The 21,354-nt window shown below is 36.0% G+C and overlaps 2 protein-coding genes across 4 annotated transcripts in view; both read right to left on the bottom strand.

The window, feature by feature from the left end:
• Positions 1–12,740, bottom strand: part of LRRK1 (leucine rich repeat kinase 1) — a 175,799-nt gene extending 163,059 nt beyond the window's left edge. For all 3 annotated transcript variants that reach the window (XM_074234232.1, XM_074234233.1, XM_074234234.1), the window contains exons 1-2: positions 12,637–12,740; positions 7,238–7,443 (exon numbers count right to left, since the gene is read on the bottom strand). In XM_074234232.1, the coding sequence (XP_074090333.1) occupies positions 7,238–7,307 (70 nt within the window). In that variant the 5' untranslated portion in view covers positions 7,308–7,443; positions 12,637–12,740. The remainder of the gene's footprint in view (positions 1–7,237; positions 7,444–12,636) is intronic.
• A 4,439-nt stretch (positions 12,741–17,179) lies between these two features.
• The window catches only part of ALDH1A3 (aldehyde dehydrogenase 1 family member A3), a 47,723-nt gene continuing 43,548 nt past the window's right edge, over positions 17,180–21,354 (bottom strand). Inside the window, exon 13 of the mRNA XM_074234231.1 lies at positions 17,180–17,673. Within this exon, the coding sequence (XP_074090332.1) occupies positions 17,601–17,673 (73 nt within the window). The 3' untranslated portion in view covers positions 17,180–17,600. The remainder of the gene's footprint in view (positions 17,674–21,354) is intronic.

Genomic DNA, 21,354 nt, shown 5'->3' with positions numbered 1-21,354 from the left:
TTCTTGATTTTTATGTATTTAAACTTTTTTACCTCAATTTGATTTACCACGAAGTTTCTGTATCTAAAACAATAAACTTTTATATAAATGTGAATCTTTGGGAAAAGTTACTAGTGCCACACAAAGTTATTAAAGCATTTTATTGAGCAGGAACTGTGCTAAGTTTAAGTATATAAATAAAGGCAAAAAATAGTCTCTCCTTAAGTTAGGAGGGACCCAACATGCAGTTATGTACAAACATGATATATCCCAGAAAAAATGGAGATAGCCAACAAAGACAGAGTTTTAGAATGAAGGAGCGTCAGGAAATATCTCTTGTCTGATTTTAGCTGGGACTTGAAGGAAGCCAGGAAAGAAGAGATGAGGAGGAAGAATATTCCAGAATATGTTTTACATGATGGCATATATATATACATATATATATATATATATCCTATATCAAGGTGAGGTGAGGGGAGAAAATTCAGAACTCAATTTTTTTTAAAAATGAATGTTAAAATTTATCTTTATATGTCACTGGAAAAAATAAAATACTATTAAAAAAGAAAGAAAAATATTCAGGGTGAAATGTTTTGTGTGAAGAGCAGCAAGGAGGTCAGTATATTACTAGATTATAGAGTTTGTGCTAGGGATTAAGAGGTAAAAAGAGTAGAAGGGGACCATGTTGGGTAGGATTTTGAATGCCAGACAGAGGATTTATATTTGATCCTGAAGATAGAGAACCACTGGAGTGGACTCAAAAGGGGAAGGAACATGGTCAGATGTATGTGTGTTTCAGGAGAATTAATTTGACAGCTGAGTGGAGAATGGAGTCATATCTGAACTCATGTCTTCTGCCTTCAGGTCCAACATACCACCTACTATGTCTCCTACATGTCTCAGGTCACACAGTCCAGTGGTCACAAAGTTACATGCACTCTGATTTGTTTTTTCTAATGGTGATCCATCATCATTCAGTCTTTATTAACGAATGACAAGCTATGTTCATAAAAAGATTAAATGTCCCCATCCATGTAGGTTGAAATCACTTTAACAAACTGCTCTCCTCAACTAAGTCAATCATAACAGTAACCCTTGATTTTTGTTAAATCAATAGAATAAGTATATATAAAGCACCTACTATGTGGTACACTAAAAAGAATACTATCTCTGCAATCAGACCACCTGGATTCAAATCCCATCTTTGAAGTTTATTACCAGTGGGACAAAGAGCAACTCACTTTCAGTTCTAGATTTGTGAAGTTTCTTGCCTGGGCTATAGGTGCCCAATGATCTATAAATGGTATAACCATACCAGCAGCTGGAAAAATGACAAGCCCTTAACAGAGGACACTTTAAGAGATGTGGCTTCAGAATAGGAAGTAGATTATTCATCTCTCCTTCCTCCTGTTTGTTGATGAATTTTGTTGATAAACCTGGTTGTTTTCACATTTTAAAGAGCATTATCTTTCAGAAAAACCTGGAAAGATTACATGATCTCATGCATACTTAAGTGAACAGAACCAGGAGAATGTATTCACAATAATAGCAATACTGTTTGATGAAGAACTTTTAATGACTTAGTAATACATATTATATTGAAGACAGGGTGAAGCATTCTATTTTTCACTTTCATTTTTTCCTTTTATATGAGTATTCTTGAACAAAATGACTAATATGGAAATGTTTTACATAATTGCATATGTATAATTTATATCCGATTGCTTATATCTCAAGGAAGGGAGAGGGAAGATGAGGAAAGGATAGAATTTAGCATCTAAAACTTTAAATAAAAATATTAAAAATTTATGAAAAGAGTATTATCATATAAAACCCAAATTAAAGAGCTGAGGTTTATGCTCAAAGCAGCAGTCATAAATGAGACTCTATAGCTAAAAACTAACCAAAAACCCAACCACCCCACATTACCAACTAATAGCAGGATTAGGCAAACTTCCTATTTTAGTTTGTTGTTTCCTACTTCTATTTCAGGAAGACAGAAGTTCACCTCTACCAGCTTAAACTGTCTCAGTTTGTGAGAAATTACTCTCATGCATTTGTATTTCAAAAATTTTAAATGAGATTTTAAAAAAATAGATATTCAGGAATTTGGGAAGTTTCTTTTCCATTTGTATTTCATGCTCTATGCAATATTTATGTTTTGGTAGTATATGAACATCATGGCATTTTTTGAGGCACTGCTATAAATTTTAGCAACATAATGTAACTTGGAGATTTTTTAACCTTTTCTGCATCATGGACCCTTTCGGGTCTAATGAAGTCTAGGGACCTTTTTTCAGAGAAATGTCTTTAAATGCATAAAATAAAATATATAGGATTACAAAGGAAGACTATTATATTGAAATTCACTTAAAAACCTTTTTTTAATTTCATAGAATTGAGGTTAACCCCTGATTTATGGGTGCAGAAGTCATGTCTATCCAAATAAATGGGGAGGAGAATTTAGACAATTATCCGGATTCTAGAGAGTTGAAGAATTTCAGAATTCAAAGGCAACTCAAATCATTCAGTCTAACCCCTTATTTCACAGATAAGGAAACTAGGAGTTGAAATCTCTGGGATTTGCCCAAAGTCACAAGCCTAGTTGTTGGGAGGGCATAGAATTTGTGTTCTCTGGGTTACCTGTTAGCCTTTACTCCTCACCAAATCATAAAGTATGTAACTTATCTGCCTCAATCTCTGTGATGGATCAGGTTAGATGATTCTCTAGTTTGAGTCACTTGGATAATTGTCTCAATTTCTTACTTGATTTTGTGTGGGTAATCACAGCCAGAGAAACAGGTTTTTCTAAAGTTGACTGGTGTTTCATTCCATCAAGAATGCTCAGTTCTCTTAATGATACGTTTGTCTAAGATTTCTTAGTCCCATTATAAGCATTTCATTTACCCTAATTTCACATTTATAATAATATGTTTCATCCAACACACACCCTAGTTTCAAAGGGTTCCCATTTTCAAATGCAAGTCACAAAAGCTTAAGAAATGTTTTTCTTTCCTTTGGCAAATATATACATTAGCTGACTTGTCTAATAGATGATGCTAATAAGGGTGATGTGGATTTGGTCTTAGGATGAATTTAGCTTTTAATTAAATTTAGCAAAAAATGAATTATGCACAAACCATTATGATAGGTCCTGAGAGAAATAAAACTACTCTCCTGTAACTTAAAGTCTGTTGGGAGTTCGGACTTAATAGACTTTAAGTTCTTAGATGGGTTTATTATTTCAATGTAGCTAGAACTCCCTCCACCCAGTACAGAATACAACTTTCTCAGAGAGTCAGGATGTCTAGTTCATTTGATAGGACCTGCTAAATCCATATCATTGCAGAAATTCAAATGAGTCTAGTTGAACTAGAGATTCTGGCTCACCTCTTTTTCCTGGAAGATTTATTCGTGGTATCACTTTTATTCTGCTTCTTGTGGGTGAGTCATCATTGCTAACATGTCACAATCTACTTATACACATTATCATGCTCATGGATTTCTTATCTATAACTTTGAATTCTTCAGAAAGCATTGCATTCTATGCCTTGGGAAATTGTTGAAATAATATCAGGGTTGAAAAAAAAAGCAATGAGAGCATTAGATATTTCCTAAATGTGATGCAATCTATCCAATTCTGAATTTGGCTCATTCATCTGAGCAATATGTATTGTTTTACATACTTTGTTTTTTCCAGGTTGAATGATTAAACTCATCTCTTGAATTTCCATGATTTCCCTAAGGAGATTTATATATAGTGCTCTGGAGTTCAGAATTCTATGAAGGATGATTGAAAGGGCTAAGACAGTGAAAGGATGCTATTGCAATAAGCCAAGTGGACAGTATTTAAGACTGTGACTGGATAAGGATGAAACATTTGGAAGAAGAGAATTAAAGGAGCTTCTTTCCAGTCACCTCCAATTTTTCAGTGAAATGGGGACCAAGTTTTAAGTGCAGCTTTAAGTACAACTACGGGGGGCATGGAAGGGTATTCTTAGGGCTTGAAGACAGAAGAAAAGGTTTAGAACCATCTCTAGGAAATGTGATTTGTTGTTGTTCAGTTGTTTCAGTTGTGTCTAGGAAATGTGATAAAGAGTCGATTAGAGTATGGTAGATGGACTGCTGAACACTAGTGATTTGGGAAATGTCACTGTGTCATATATTTATGATGAAAACCACTAAATTTTTGTTATTTCTCCAAAAATATTCAGCTTTGTTCTAGTGCTTTTAGCATACCTCTAACAAAATTCTTTGAAAAAATTGAAAATGCCATAAAAACATAAAGTAATTTATGCAAAGATTTTTGATTTAATGCAGGTGAATATGTGAAGAAACAAAAAAGCAAAAAAAGATATAATTTCAAAATTACTTAAAGACAAATATATTTCAATTAAAATTTTTTTCTTTAAAATTTACACTATCTTCTATTAATTTAAAAAAAAACTGAATTGGATTCTCCTAATCCATATATACATTCTTCTTGACTATAATTTTCATAGCCACAGATTACATTATTGCCTGTGAATATAAATGATCATTAGTATATGGAAGGTACAAATGCACATCATTGATTTCAATGAATTAGAATGATGTGGCTTAATTTATGCAAATCTATCACCTTACATTGATGAATTCCTGTGGTTAGGCACTCTTGTCATTGATATACATTGCAAGCCAGCCTAGCTGAAGTAGTAGGGTACCTTGGTGGGAGATAGGAATTTCCAGGCATATGCCTGGGAAATCAAATCTCAAATATCACAAGATCCTTAACCCAATACCTTGAGGTCAGTCATCCGTACCAACTTCCAAACAAATGAGACTTACAGGACAAACAAACTTGAGCTAATTGAAATAGCAGGGTATCTTGAAGGAGAGCAAGAGTCAATGTGAATAAAACAAATCAGACCACTGTCACCATCACCACCACCACCACCACCACCACCACCACTTCACCTTAGATCCTGATGTAGACAATCCAGGATCCTGAACCCATCAATTTGTGGAATAACAATGCTTCCCACTCAACCATAGCCCTGAAAAACCAGTCCCTAGAGAAACAGCATAACAAAAGTTCCTGAAGGTGCTAAAGATACATCCACTAAACTCAGAAAAGAATGTTCTTATCCCCAAAGTCCATGTCACTGTCAAATGGTTCAACAACAGAAATGATAGAATTTTACTAGGAAAAATAACATAGAGAGGCATTAATGTCAACTTTTCTGCTATACCCAATGGATCATGGGACCAGAACTATCTTCCTTTTCTATTTGTGTATTAGCATAGTGTTTCATACAGTAAACACTTAATAAATTCTTCATTCATTTAACTTCTCCACATATTCTTATCCTGTGTAATTTTTGACCATGTCTTTCTAAAAATGCTTCTTAGAAAATTCATCCAGGTTTTCTTTTCATTCTTTTTCTATTTTTGATATAGTAACAAATCATTCTAGCTGTCAATCTATTATCCCTTATTCTCAACAAACCTAATTGGCCCAGTTTCTTTCCTTCTTTCCTTCAATAGGTCTGGACCTATGATTATATCCATGATGGGGATGCTATGATTGGGAAATTTCTTCTTCATATGTAGATCAGCAACTATTTTGCAATTCAGTCTTAGTTGTCTGAACTACTGAAAGGTCAAAGTGACTTGCCCAGGGTCACAAGGTCAATATATGGTAGAAGACAGACTTGAACTCAGGTCTTCCTGACTCTGAGGCCACTTCTCTATTCATTATCCAGTGCTGTCTTTCCAGGAATATATTTTTTTCAATAATGTCTTTTATACTAATCCCCAAGTATAACTTAATATTCCACTCTATTTAAATAATTTTCCATTATAAACATATAATATATAATATAACATATAATATCATTAGTAATCATCAATATTATAAATATATTATATGTAATATACAATATTTTATTAATCTTTTAAAATAATCTTTCCTTTCTGTATCATAAACAATACATAATATTCATAATTATCAATTTTATCAGTATGCTAAAATATATAATATATTTGCCTTATTTAAATAATCTTTCCATTCTATATCACAAACAATATAATATATAATATAATTAGTAATTATCAAGATTATTAGTATTCTATAATATATAACATATAATATTTTATAGTCTATTTAAATAATCTTTCCATTGCTGTTAGAGTTTTTGTCCATTTTCATTCCTTCACCACTTTTGGAAATCTCAAAATTTATGAATAATAATCTAGTAGCAACAAATTATATAAGAGAAAACATCCTGAAACAACTATATCACAGATACAACATAACACTTCAGTAACAAATGGAGATGAGATAGTTTTCAATAATATGTCTATCCCTACCATTAACCTCCTTCATGGTGTGTGTGGTGGGGAGCAGCAAAGATGTGATGGAGAATGTTTACTCCTCCATAGCCACATTTATGTGCAATTCTTTAAATTAAATCAGAGGAAACTGAGCTTTTTTTTTTTTAAACACTTGGTTCTCTCCTAGAAAATCAAACTAAGTAATGACAGCCTTTCTTCCTTCTGGACCAACTGTGCTGACCAATAACTGACTGGTAAGTTGTTTAACTGTCAAATAAGGATAATAATACTTTCCCCTCATCAAAGGGTCATTGTGTACAAAAAATGAGATCTTTGAAGGCTCACTTAAAATTGTTAAAAGAACTAAATATAAAATTATGTACTTCTCTGTTTCATTTTGTTCCAATATCACATCATTGTCTAACACTAATAAAAAGATTTACAAGAAGCAAACTTTTATAAGATGTGTCTAAAACTTTGGGAAAATTCACTATGGGGTAGATTTTCCATTTTTCATAATTTATGTTCAAGTAGGAGTTGACATTCGAAAATTAGATCATATATTCCTGTGTTGCTAATTAGTATGGTTCTTACCAAAGGATATTTTTGTGACACAAAATAATCATCAATCTTATTTCCTTTGATTTGAAGGGAAAAAATCAAACCATGTCATTGTAGAAAATATTAGTCTTGGAATGATATTACCTGAGTTCAAATCCTGACTCCATGCTTATAAGATATAGGACGCTGAACAAATAACAGCCCTACTAAACTTGCAGATTCATTTTCTTCATTTGAAAAATGATGACATAAAAATAATTAATGTAGTTGTCTCACAAGGTAGTTAGAAAGAAACCCACTTTAAAGCATTAAACAAATTATATAAATGAGTCATTATTTTATGTGACCCAAACCATTATTTTATATTAAACTAAGGACTTACCATCTTGATCTTGGTCCATGATGTGCTCTTGGCCTATAGCAGTTGCCTCAGTACCCACACACCAGTACATTCTGGGTTGCAGTTGTGAAACTCTGGTAATTCAGTTCCTGAAACAGCCCAGTCAAAGATCATCATCTGCACAGCTCAGAATGCAGGTTACAGTGTGGAAGCAAGATGACATTGTGGAGGAGAAGAAATCTGGTTTGCTTTATTAGAAGGAAGAAAAAAGAACTTTTTAAAATCAAATCTTTCTCTAGTCTTGTAAATCTTTAAAATTATTTCTCTATAGTCTCCTTTTTGTTTTCAATGACCTTCATGGACTACCTACACCAATGTAGGATGAGCTAGAAAACAAGCAATTTCTGTCTCAACATCTCAATCAATAACTCTCATCTTCTAATATGTACATAATGTGCATGCAAAGAATTTTGATAACACCACAATTCCAGAGGACCTATAATGAAATATACTCCTGCCCACTTCCTGATAAAGGTGATAAATTCAGAGTGCAGACTGAGAATTTTTTTTTAACATGGACAATGTAGGAATTTGTTTGACTATAATAGGTTTGTAAAAAGAGTTTTTCCCCTTATTTTTTAATAGATTAATGAGAAAATTTGTAAATTACTTAAGCAAATGATAGGATCTTAATGAATTCTTGTTCTCTTTCTCCTTCACTCCCCTTAATAAGAATGGAGGAGATAGGAAGAAGGGAAGATAAATATGTGTTTGAAAATAAAATAAAATTTAATTTAGAAAAAAATATTTTAGGGGCATGGTGATTGGAGAGGATTGGGACTATGCCATCAGCAGGGTCTTATACCCTTTTCTAATTAGCAGACTACCTTAAAATTTAAAATCTTAAAGATGGGAATTGCATTTACTTATGACAAATGTCAAAGAAAGTTAGACTTGTAGTCAGGAAAACCAGGGTTCAAATAACCCTGGGACAAATCATTTAACCTTTAAATACCTTAGAAGACTCTCAAAACTGACAGAGAAGCTAGCCGTGGTGGAGGGAGCTCCCTATAATTAGTGAAATTATAGTCCCAGTCTCTATTTCTATTTATATCTGATTAAAAATGGTGGTCCTCCTTGCCAAAGACAACCTTTCTCAATCTCATGCCTTCTCTTAAACATCAGCAAACTGCCCCCACTATCATCTCCTTATCTACTCTTCAGTCTCTCCCAATGTACTGGCTCTTTGCCTCTGTTGTTCCAACAAATATGCCTCAAATCTCTCCTTCTCTAGCTCTTTAAACTATCATCCTATAATCTTCCCCCTCTTCATTTCCTCTCCTTTCACTTCCCATTAAATTATAAATTCCTGTGAGTTGGGACTTTTCTTTGGCCTCTTTTACTATCTCCAGCATTTTTAGTGTCTGAGAACAGGTCCTTAATAAATGTTTATGGACTAATTAATTCTCAAGCTTCTGCAGTCTGGCTTCTGACCTCATATCTTTCCAACATCACCCTTTTAACTATTAACTGATGATCTTTCTTCAATACACATCCTTCTTGATCGCTCAGAAGCATCTGACTCTATTGACCACCCTCTCGCCTCGAATATTCCCTGGCACTGTTTTCTCCTAGTTCTCCACCTAATTATTTGGCCAGTTTGTGGCCCTGTTAGCTGGTTTATTATCATTTCATGACTTCTAATTATCTCTGTTTCTCTAAGGCCTCCTGAATGCTCAACGCCCTTCTCCATAATCTCTCACTTGTATTTATTTTGTATGAGTACATATTGCCTTCTAACTATAGAATATAGTTTTGCTTTTTAAAAAACATTTTCTCCCTTATCACAGATTTTTAACAAAGGTTTAGTAATCAATTGATACTGGTTCTATTTTGTATATCTTCCACAATTATTAAGCAACACAGCTGCAAAAATATGTACTCAAAAGCTCTGAAATTCATCAGACCAGTGCTTCTCTAAGCACTCAGTTCATATTATGAATTTTATCTACATTGCATTCTTTAAAACCTTTTTAAAATTCAAAGAGTTGTTTGGAGGGGGACAATCACAACAAAATTCACAGATGTGGTGTTAAATATAATTTGGCATATTTTAAATAGAAGGGGAAAGTATCTGAATATGCACTGGGGATGTCAGCTATTTAACATTCTGGAGCCTAGGAAGTATTTGTCTATGTGGGGGAGGAGGCTCAGGAGAGTGGGGAGAATGTAGGGGTGTGGTGGAAGGAGGTATAGGGAGGGAAGATGGAAAGGTATGGGGAGCGATTATAGATCCTGCAGAGATTTAACAAATAGTTGCTAACTCTATAAAAACTAATCTAAAAAAATAAACTCATGGGGATTGTTTGGGGAAGAGAGGTAGAATGGGACTAAAACTATTGTAAATAATTGCCTTCAAACATAATGAGTTCTTACAATTAGTTCTATGCATCCAACACTAAAAGTAACATAAATGATAGGAAATATCTAAATTTTGTTTATGTTTCCTACCTGTAATGCTCTTCTACAATTTTACTTTTTTTTTGCAAACTTAAAATTTTAACTTCTTCTAAAATCCCCTAAGACATGCTGTTCCCCTTTTTGCTTTCAGTTTCCCTATGAAAATCATTTTTACCAGCATATTATTTTGCTATCAGAGTAGCTTTATAGTCACAATTTTGTCTATTTGTTAAATAGAAGTTTCAAGGTATAGCAATTTAAGTTTTACTCACTATCTGCCCTCAAACTGATCTCTGCTTCCTCATAGATCAGGTTTTTGATATAATCAATTTTTAAAATGGGAAATGGTCTCATATCAGAAGTGGCAAATAGTGCACATTTTCCCTTCCCATCCAAAGTTTGCTAAAAAAAAAAAATTTAGCTTCCTCAATGTTTTCTCATCTTTACTTAGGTTGCTCGTATAATCAAATTTCTAAATTGGGAAATTATCTTTGAAGAGGTAAATAGTACAGATTTTTCATTTTTCAGTCAATGGGTGGTTTCCAAGCCTTTTCCACCTATATAAAGGCATAAAGGTTCTAAGATCTTTCAAAATAAAAAAAAGCCTGTATTCTCCTGGTAGTTGTATCCCATGATGCCTCATCTTACAATGATTCAGAAGGCTCAGACTAAAATCAGTTTTCTCTTCGTGACTTCAAAATCTCCCTCCCACAAAAGCAGGATTGTAAGGAAGTCAATTTACTTCAAAAGGTGTGTCAGGACAAAAGTAATAAAATTATAAAATCCTAAGGCCTGCCTCATTTGTGGCCTAGGAGTGACTCTGGGTTTAGAAAGTCTCTGCAGTGCATTAAAAATAACATCAACAAACAAGCAAATTCTAGACGGTTTTATCAGGTAGCAAAGCCTTACTAGGTAGCCTAGGTAGATCTTTTGTACAAGAACCAGTCTAAGGGGGCGGCTAGGTAGGTGGCATAGTGGATAAAGCAAAGGCACTGGAGTCAGGACTACCTGGGTTCATATCCGAGCTCAGGCGCTTAATAATTACCTAGCTGTGTGGCTTTGGGCAAGCCACTTAACCCCATTTGCCTTGCAAAATCCTAAAAACAAAAAAAAAAAACAAAAAAAAAACCAGCCTAAGAATGGAGAAATTTGTCAGCAACCAATTAGCAGTAGGGTACTGATTTTTTATTGGCAGTATCAATTCTCATGTGCAAAAATGCACAAAATAACTGATACAAGGCAGAATGGATAACCATAAAAGTTTGGGACAAAGTGTTCTAAGAAAATTGGAGAAGAAAGGGATATATTATTTTAGTTGGTATTTGGGAGTAAGGATGGGACAGCAGTTAAGGAAGAATGGAGAAGTAGCACCTGGATTGAACCTCTAAAGATTTCAGTAGTTTAAGAGAGATTTCTTCTGCTGACTTTTCATTAAATCTAATAGGAAGAGATACTGATGGGAGTCTATTTGAATCTACTGAAAGGACTTCTGGTGGGAGACCATGTTAGAAGAGAGGATTATAACCGTCTTCCAAGTCTAGGCTTAGAAAAGTTTGTTCCCCTGTCCCTTCAAGAATAAAAATTTCCAATCATGACTAGCAATAAAGAAAGGCATCTAGTGAGGCATCCTTGTTCACCTACTAAAGTCAATTCTTTAATTTCCACACACATAGTTATTTAGAGTCGAAACTCTTAAGGTAAAAACAATATCCAGGTATCATAGAAGTAAATGGGCATTCTCAATTTAACTCCCCACAATCAAGGTATAGAAATTTCAACTTTTCCTAAAATGTTTAACTGAGGTGGGGAGGACCTGAACGGTCATGTTACTTATGACATGCCTACTTAATAAAATTAAACTCCAAATGTCCTTCCTCTGCAATCACTAATATTTGACATCCAAAAGTTAAAAAAACGGCAAAATAGACAAGCACTTTGCAAGCAGAAGGGAAGTTTTGACAGTTGTTACTTCTTGAACACTTCCCCGTTTTCCTTTTTTTGTTTGCTATTCCACATAATACTTCTTAATCATAATTGCCTTTTTTAAGATCTTACTTGTCAGTGCATTCAGTTTATCAGCCCAAGTCTAAGTCTTGAAGAGATTCTGGATCACTTGAAATTTTAGTTAAGCAGACGTTTCCAAACCTGTTTTTGTTGGGGGGGGGGGTTCCTAGGAAGTGACTACCCCCCCTTCCCCGTAAGTCCTGATAAATACTAAATTACAAAATCGTACTCTTGGTTTAAAAAAAAGTCAGTTGTTTTTGTTTCTGGGCATCTCAGAGCAGGGTCCAAATGAGTCCAACGCATTCTCCTTTCCGTCCATCCTTTCCAAGATTGACAGAAGAGAAACCGCACGCATAAGATGCTTTGGTTGATAGATCAACCCGTCCACCAATCAATAGACTTTATTTGGCGCCTACTGAGCGCCAGACCCCCGGTGGTCCTCCGAAGCCACTGGTCTCCAAGGCTAGGAAGTTGGTGCCTGTGTGCGGGAGGAGATCGGCCCCGGACCTCGGGTTTCCTCCCCGGCCCCCCGGGACTGGCCGGCTTCACCCCCGGCTCCGGGTTGGGACGCCCGAGCCCCTCCTCCCCCCCACCCGGCCCCAGAGTCGGGTCCCCTCCGCAGGCGGCCCCGGGGAGCCGTGCGTCACTGCGGGGACATCCCTGCGGCGGAGCTCAAGCTTGGCTCGGGAGGCTCCCCAGTGGCTCGGCTGGGACCCCGCGCTTTCCCGGGCAGGAGTCCAGGTGAGCAGCACCTGGGGAAAGGGGCATCTTCCAGCAGTCCCCCACCCCGCCCGGCCCACGTCCACAAAGAGGCGGCGGCCGGCCCGCGGCGTGGCCCCTCCCGCCCCGCAGGCACAGGGAGTTCAGGGAGCAGCCCCCCCACTCCGGCCGGGCCACCCCGCCCCACTGGGAACCCTGGAATGCGTCTCGGAGCGGCAGCAAGTCAAGATAAGGGAGGGGTCGGAGGAGAAGCTTACCTGGCCCCCGGGGAGGGGCACGGGCCCCCGCGCTGCCAGGTGGAATCGGGGCTCGGGGCGACTGCCGCTCCCTCCGTGGGGAGGGGAGGAAAGCGGGAGGCGTGGGCGGGAGTCCCCCGGGGAGGGCGGGGCCGGAGCGGGGCAGCGCCCCCCTTCTTCTCCCGGCCTCGGCCCTCCCTCCCCGGCCTCCCCCCGCGCTTCCCGCGCTGCGCCCGCGGTCGCGCGCTCTGCCTGGGCCTCGGCCACGGTCACGGTCATAGTCAGGGCCGAGGCCGGGCCGGGACCTCCCTTCCTCCAAACCCGTTACTCGGGGCGGGGGGGGGGGGGGCGCTGGAGGAGCTGGGGGGAACAAGCGGTGAGCCAGGAGGGACGAGTCGGCAGCGGGGGAAGCGGCAGAGTGGGGGGGCTGGTTACTTCTGGAACATCTGACCCTCCTAGGAAAGTCTGCGGTGGCCGGCGAACCAAGGGCTTGGGAGGCAGGAAGAGACCAGAGTGGGCCAGCAATGGGACAGCCTCGGGGTTATCCAGTCTTGCTTCCATTGTACGCAAGTGGAAACCGAGGCCCAGGAGATTAGATTCGAATCGAGCTCCTAGGGGCCTCTCCCCTTGTTTCACAGATAAGGAAACTGAGATCCAGGAAGAGTCAAGCGCTCAAGGTCACACAGTATCTGTCAGAGTCAGGACTTGAAGTCATTTTGGCTGTGAAGTCAATGCTCTGTCTACTATACAAACCTGCCTCGCCCTTTTAACACACACACACAGACACACATATGCATAGTTATAATGTTTGTAGCCACCCCTTGTCCATTTTCTTTCTTCAGTGAAGCAGATTCTGATGTGAAAATCGGATTTTGTCAAATAAGGTCCTTCAGTCTGCCTCCTGCCTCCTTTTTTTTTTCAGTCTAAACTTAGATGACTTCCCCTTCCATTATGACCCTATGCTCCAGTCATATTGGACCACAAAAGCCTTTATATCTTAATTCTTTTAGGTGGTGAATGCTCTAATGAGAGAATGGAAGGGAATAAGCATTTATAAGGACCCTATTATGTGTCTGTCATTGTGCTAAATGACTTAAAAATGTTATTTTATTATCCTCATTTTATAGTTGAGAAAACTGAGGCAAACTGAGTAATTTGTCCCTAAGCACACAGTTACAAAGTGATTAGGGCATAATTTGAACTCATGTCTATCTGACTCCTGCCTGGCCCAGCATTCTCTATTGTACCTCTCTGCCCCTATAGAGCCTAGAAAGTAATTTAACCTCTTTCTACCTCAGTTTCCTCATCTGTAAAATGGGGCTAATAATAATTTGCAAGCTTTAGGTGTAATTTTTAATGAGATTGTCATTAGAAAAAATATTTCCTGTCTTTTATGTGTGAGCTACAATACTCATTTGCATGGTTCATAAGTCTCTCTCATCCCCATGTCTTGATTCAGTTATTACTTAACTCTTTTCTAGGCCTTCAGACAGACTGGATTTCTGTCAGGAAGCCTCGCCCTGTGGGGCAGAGCTATAATTGGAGACCTGAAAAAAACTGAAGTCAAATTAGTGAAATCTTTTCATAATTGGGAAGCAACTCATAACATAGACCCTTGTAAGAGTCACAGTATTACTACTTCCTAGGAAATGCTCCAATGTGGTGTTTGTCTACTGGGGTGAGAGAAAAAAACAACGAAGATAGCAAACAAGTCCACCACACAGTGCAGATATGATTTCATTGCATTCATAACTTCCTTCTTGAAGGTCTCCCTGCAACAACTCTGTCGTATGCCATCTAGTGACTTCTTTAGGAAGTGCATGGTTAAAAATTCAGTACTTTTTCCCTAGTTTTGAAGGGTGGAGAGGGCTTGGGTGGAGGAGAAGGGGGTGGGGAATAATCTTGAAGTGATTTGTTTGACAAAAACCTCAGAGCAAAACCAGAGGGCATTGGAAACTACAACATCCTTGTATAGAATTGTTCAAATCATAGAACTCATTGTAACTCATATATTCAAAAGAATTCTCAAATTCGTTTCCTTAATAAACTTCTCTTCATTAACATTTGGGAGAAAAAGAATCTAATAGCATTTAATTCTTGAACAAGGTAAAACTACTCTCCTCTCTGCCTCTGTGGAAGAGTAGAAAAGGTATTATGAGAGTAAGATTTCAAGTCATCTCACCTCTTCTATCTCATCTACAAAAGGAAGCAATTGTCTTCTCAGGTCCCTTCAAAGCTCCAGAGTCTATGATCTGAAGACAAGCATTCTAACCTTTTTCTCTATCAAAAAAAGATAGCTTTCAGCTTTGCTGGAACAGAGAAGTATCCAAGATATTGGATTAACCTAAAAATGTTCAATACTACTTAACCCCACTGATGCTCTTATTCCAATTTTAACTTTTATCTATCTATGAATTATTTTCTGAGATTTCAAAATCAGATGTATAGTTGAGAAACGTCCAGATAAAGAAGTAGCAAATCTTATTTTGGCAGTTAAAATTCTAGTCTAAGGTTTTTAATTTAGGCAAATAAAAATTTAATCTCTCAAAACCAGCAATGGGATTTTTAAAATTCAGATTGATACTTCAGAAAGAGTGTCTACATGTAATGAGTATGAATTTTTGTTGATAAGGAAAATGAATCATTTTGTTTTGTCTCAAAAGTTTATTCTGTTTTAAAAGTGTTGTTGCATCACATTAAACTTAATCTTCTGTGGAATTAGAATTCACAGGATTATAGTGGAGTTTGTCTTTTTTTAAACCACACCACAGAAAAGTAAATCTTTAAAGAATCGAAAACCTAATATCATATAGATTTCCATTTCTAAATACAGTATATACAAGAAGTTTAAACATACCATTTCCATGTACTTTCAGCTATAAAAAATAGGGTAATTAACTGTATACTAATTATAAATATTTAAACAATTTAAGTAGCATTTCATATGAAAAGCATAACTGTGCAATGAAAGAAGAGGAGCCCTCTGAGGGATTATTTTTAAAATTAGTGTCTAAAGTTATGTAAGATAAAATTCAGAAAGTTCAGTGTGTAAAGTCAAACCCTGATTTGACAATATAATAAGACAATATGTTGAGTCTTAACTGATAGGGAAAAAAAAAACAGTGAATTACCTATGGCATTATTTTCTACAAGGATAACAGTTCAATATCATATATATGATTTTCTGTATATACATCTTGATTTTTATTATTGGAATTTCACTTTATTATGCTATTCCCTTGCTATAATCTCAAATATAAGCATCATTTTTCACATCTAGAAAAAATATGTTAGAAGATACTAAAAGTATGCCTTAAGAATTTTTTTAAAATAAGTTGTGATTTTTCAGTGCCAAATAGGAAAATTTATAGCATTTCCAAGTTAAGAATAATAGAAAAAATTCACAACTTTTTTTAAAAGCAAAGTTCCCAAACCACTCAGATGCAGTAGTAGACCTCTTGCTTCCACTCAGTCTGTATTTTTATTTGCTGAATCAATTAGAAATCAATATAAGTAGGAGACTTCCAAAGTAAGGCTAAGTGACACCAATCTTTCCAGTAGAATAAAAGTCCTACTTAGCAAGATGGATCAATAAGCAACAATGAACAAGTGGGAAGAGCCCTGGGATTGGATGCTAGAGAATCTGAATTCAAGCTCCTTCCTAGCTGTATGACCCTAGGCAATTCACTGAAACTTGGTGAGCCTCAGTTCCCATACCTGAAAAACGGGGATAATAATAGTTATGCTGCTTACTTCACAGGATTGTTGTAAAGAATGCACTTTAAAGTGCATTGGGGGGGGGTGCATGTGGGAAGGGAGGGAATTCTCACTTTAAGTAACTTATGGAAAGCCTAGTGGTTAGCGTGGTGTCTGATCCATATTAGGTACATAATACCTGCTTATTGATTGATTGTTGCCCAGAGATTAGCACATTAATAAATGTTGTTTGATTGATTGATTGACTAATGTTTTGACTCCACTAGATATACAGGGCTCTCAGTGAAACTGTTGTAAAAATCTCTCATGATCTGCTTACAAGTTAAACATAAACCAAGCCTGCAAGACTTTATCAGATAGAGCAAATCTTTGTGGTGAATGCAGTGCAAAAGTCTTTTTTATTCCTCCCCCTAAAAGAAAGTGCTTGGCAGGATATCCATGTCGTGTGTAATATGTTTTGGGGGCTACTGAATAAGTGTTGTTTTGGGCACTTCTATTAGTTTTAAACCGAGTAATTTATGCATATGTTATCATGAATGAAGATAATTGTCTGCCAAATTAATCACTGTTCATTCTGTCCTTTAATGAAATTAACACCCTTCTATGAAGGATATTGATATAGGATTATCATCTTCAATCAAAGTGGAGTTAATGTTTACATAAATTTATGTCATTTAACTTGTTTGTTTTCTATCTAAGCTCTGGCTGAATGGCCATGTCCAGTTTTGCTTAATATCAAGAGAAGAATGAATCATAGGTTCAGGTGGCTGGAGGTGAGGGAAGAGGTCTTTAGCAAGACCTATCACTGTAAATTACAGGGTTTCTCTTTTCTAAGCCTAGGGAAGACTTCTTTTTTGTTTTTTGTTTTTTGTTTTTTTGACAAATTCTTAACAGAGTAAAGACATTTGGCCAAGTGCTTTCCAAGCAAGGGCCAGACATCATTGTTTTTGGAAATGCTGTTTTTTTTTTTTAATAATGCCCTGAGCTTCTTCACTGTCCCCTGTGACCAAGTCTAAAGGGGCAAAACTTTAATAATAGCTGATAACTTGATTACCATAAAGTATGACAAAATTCACAGGTGGCTAATGGAGCCCTCCAGAGTTTGGATGAATAAAGGTGAACATGAATGAGAGAAAACTTCTTTCAAAATCCAGTAGATTTTAAAGTCCTAGAAGAAATAAAGGTTTTTTTTTAAAGAAGTGCTGTGTTCTACAAAATTTCTCTGCCACATTCAGAACGTCAGATGCTTAAGGAAGGATATCTCCCATTCAATGGTTCTTCTCATTGAGTTTAATAGTAACTGTTTTCACTTCTGTGTATTCTGCCAGAGCATATTCGCCTCTGTAATAATAAGAAAACAAAATTTTAAAAGATTTTCTAAATTCCTTATATAATATATGTATATATATACATATATATGTATATAATATATTCTGTTAAATCACTTTGAATTCATGTTATTTGACTGTGGAAGATATCATCAGAAATCAAGTATATGAAACTGGACAACTGAATGATGTAACTAGTCTCTGAAAAATGTTGATCCAAGACAGCCCCAAAGGACTAAAGATGAAGCACATTATCTGTATCCAGAGAAAGAACTGATACTGTTTGAATACAGACTGAAACATGTTATTTTTCACTTTCATTTTTCCTTTATTTGAATCTTCTTCTACAAAACGACTAATAAAGAAATTTTTACATAATTGCATGTATATAAACTTTATCTGATTGTTTATGGTCTAAGGAAAGGAGAAGAGAGGAAGAGAGGGAGGGATAGAATTTGGAACCCAAAACTTTAAAAAATAAATCAAATTAGGCTTAACTTTGAAAGCACATATCTGTCAATCACTCTTAGTAAATGATGACAAAATAAAAAACTGAATGTAACAGTTAAAAAAAACTGGAAAATGTGTTAAGAAGGTGAGAACATCTGGGGAGATTTATTTAGTCCATGTTTTAGTTGGAATGATGGCTTCAAAATATTAACAATTCATGTAGCAGAAAGATGGCATATCTACCCAGAGTAAAAGATCCTAGAAGGAACAAACTGGTCCTGATGTATTTGAATTATTCAAATCTCTCGTAAAGTGTGGTTTACAGTCCTTCAAAGGGAGTAGAAAAAGAATGCATGGAGGTTGGAGTTTCTGAAAGCAGGAGAGATAGCTGTAGCCAGAAGTCACTAAAAATAACTGGGGTATTTACTGGTCAGAGAAATTTCACCCCTCAAAAAATATAAAATACAAAAACAAAACCCCAAACAATGGCATCATCTTTTGATTAATTTTTATTTTCATTTTCAAATTTTCTTCTTACTTTTACTCCTTCCCTTACTCATTGAGAAGGCAAAAATACAATATATATTATAGTATAGATGAAGTCATGAAAAAATACATTTTCACATCAGTATGTTGCAGAAAAAAGCAAGAAAACAGTGAAAAAATATTAAAGCAACAACATCTTAATTTTTTTTGATACTATGTACTAAACAGAAAAACAGATGAGCATATTGGACAAAGGATTGGCCTTGGAATCAGAAAGATTTGATGGTGTGTCCTTGGATGGACAGGCCACTTCATTTCCCAGTGCCTCAGGCAATTCTGAGCTTCATCTGGAAGTTAATTACTTTTTTTATGGACCATTTCATAAAAGAATTAAATGTCTAACCCTCCCCTCTAAGAAAAAGGGACAAAAATCTCCAAAAATCTCTTTGTCTTCTGTGTATAAAGTCTTATATTAGATGCCTAAGTAGAGGCAAAAATGAACAAAACATAGACCTTTTCTTCAATAAATTCATAATCTAATAAGACAAATAACCTGAAAACATCCATATAAATGAGTAAATATCGAGAGAAGTATGTTTTGATGTTCTAGAGCAGAAGTGTCAAATACATTACAGCAACAAGAATAAAATGTAATTGGAAATACTTCACAAGATTAAAATACAGTAAAATATAAATAATGCTTATATATAGTTTCCTAAGTCAATGTGTATCCACAAGAATCTTGAAAGTGACCACCCTTTCTATTTGATACCAGTGGTCCAGAGAAATCCTAGTGAAGAAATTTCCTGTATCACAGCTTCTCTGCTATATAGTTTTAGAGGTTACTAGAGAGTCTTTTTTTTTTCCAACAAAAATTCTTTAAGTGGCACAGTGCATAGAACAATATGACTGGAATCAAGAAGACTCATATTCCTGAGTTCAAATTCAGTTTCAGACACTTCCTAGACTTCTGTACCCTTGGTTAGTCACTTAATCCTATTTATCTCAGATCCTCATCTGTATAATGATCTAGGGAAGAAAATGACAAAGACTCTGATATCTTTGCCAAGAAAACCCAAGAAGAGTCAGACATGATTGAAATGACTCAATATTTTCACAAAATCTGCATAAAGCATGCATGAGAAATCCACTGGCATTTGTGTCTCATTCCACAAATGATCCCCAGGCTTCCTTATCTTCTATGACTATGAATGATACAGCCTTAGCTTATTCTGCTGGAGTCCTCCTGCTCTGATCTGGCTATAGTAGGGCTAGTCTTGACTAGAACCATTAGAAATTGGATCCTTGTCCTGGCTCTTGTTCACTGACTCAAGTTATTTCCCACCATATAATTCATTTCTACCATCTCCTTCAGAACTACAAATAGAAAATAATCCTTCCTATTCTAAATATAAAGTGTGGGGAGGAGCAATATGGTATAATGGGAAGAGCTCAATTTTAAGTGAGAAGACTCAAAATTGAGTCTAAACTCTACTACATATTTGTATTTTCATTTCTAAGCCTCCATTTTCTCACCTGCAAAATAGGGTTAATAATAGCTACATTATCTATGTCACTGGACTCAAAGTGAAAGTCAAAGGGTAAAAAAGTTTGATCCATCCTAAAACCCATACAAAAATCAGTTAAGCTAAAGTGAACTTACTTAACACCCATAATAGATTAGGGAAAATGCAGAGTTAGACCAGGTAGGGATAGTGGGTAAATTTATTTACCTGTACCTGAACTGTCAGAAAGCTTCATTGGGAGGAGAAATGGAGATGAAATTTTTATGAATACAAAAGCACTGATGCCTAGAGCAAATAATTCAATGACTCATGAATATAGGATGGAAAGACTTACAGTAAGAAGAAGCAGGTTCAAAATCCTACCTCTTAGATTTATTACTGTGTGACCTTAGAAAAGTCACTTAGCAACTTTAGGTTTCTCTTTCTTCAACTTTAAAATGAGAGTACTGTAGTGGATGGCCTTTAGTTCCCTTTAGGCTTTAAATCTGTGATACTGAGACTTTAAGAACTTAAGACTTGGTCCTAGTTATTGAAAAAACCTTGGACATGAAGTAAGAGCTGACAACAACATAATTAAATTCTATAACCTGACAAGAGAGAAAACCCAAGGAATCAATTATTCAGTATTGGAAAATGTAATTGAGACAAAATAAAAACATCGAAGAATAGTCTTTAAGGGATAGTCTTGAAAAATTAACCCTCAAGAAAAATGTGAACTAAGAATACCTTAAAAAATCAAATGCATAGAGAAGGTAAATCCACACAACATAGCAGATATAAAATAAAAACAAAGACAAAAAGTTTGAGTTCCATTTTTACAAAGGACTCCAAAAACCAAAATAAAAAATAAAAATACATATATATATATATCTTATATATGTGTATATACATATATGTATGTATATGTTACATATATCCACACATCTATATCTTGAACCAATGATTCTCTAGATAGACCAATAGATTCTTTGATGATGGTGAAGTAAAGGTTTTGAGGTTTAAAAGGAGAAGGTCACCAAGTTGAATGAATTCTTTGGCTTGGTTTTGATCAAGAAACACACAAAGTAGGAAAAGTCTTACTTTTAAATTGTCTTCTGATAGTACTAGTTCAAAGAGTAGTTATTACTGAGAATATTCAAATCAAATTTATGAAATAAGACCAAAGAGCATATACTTGAGGTTTTGAAGGAAATGAAGGATGAAATTTGAGCATTATTCATCAAAAATGAATC

Source organism: Macrotis lagotis, chromosome 4, assembly GCF_037893015.1.
Source record: "Macrotis lagotis isolate mMagLag1 chromosome 4, bilby.v1.9.chrom.fasta, whole genome shotgun sequence".
Lineage (NCBI taxonomy): Eukaryota > Metazoa > Chordata > Mammalia > Peramelemorphia > Peramelidae > Macrotis > Macrotis lagotis.
The sequence above is the reverse complement of the archived record's forward strand: the minus strand, read 5'-3'. Positions and strand labels throughout refer to the sequence as shown.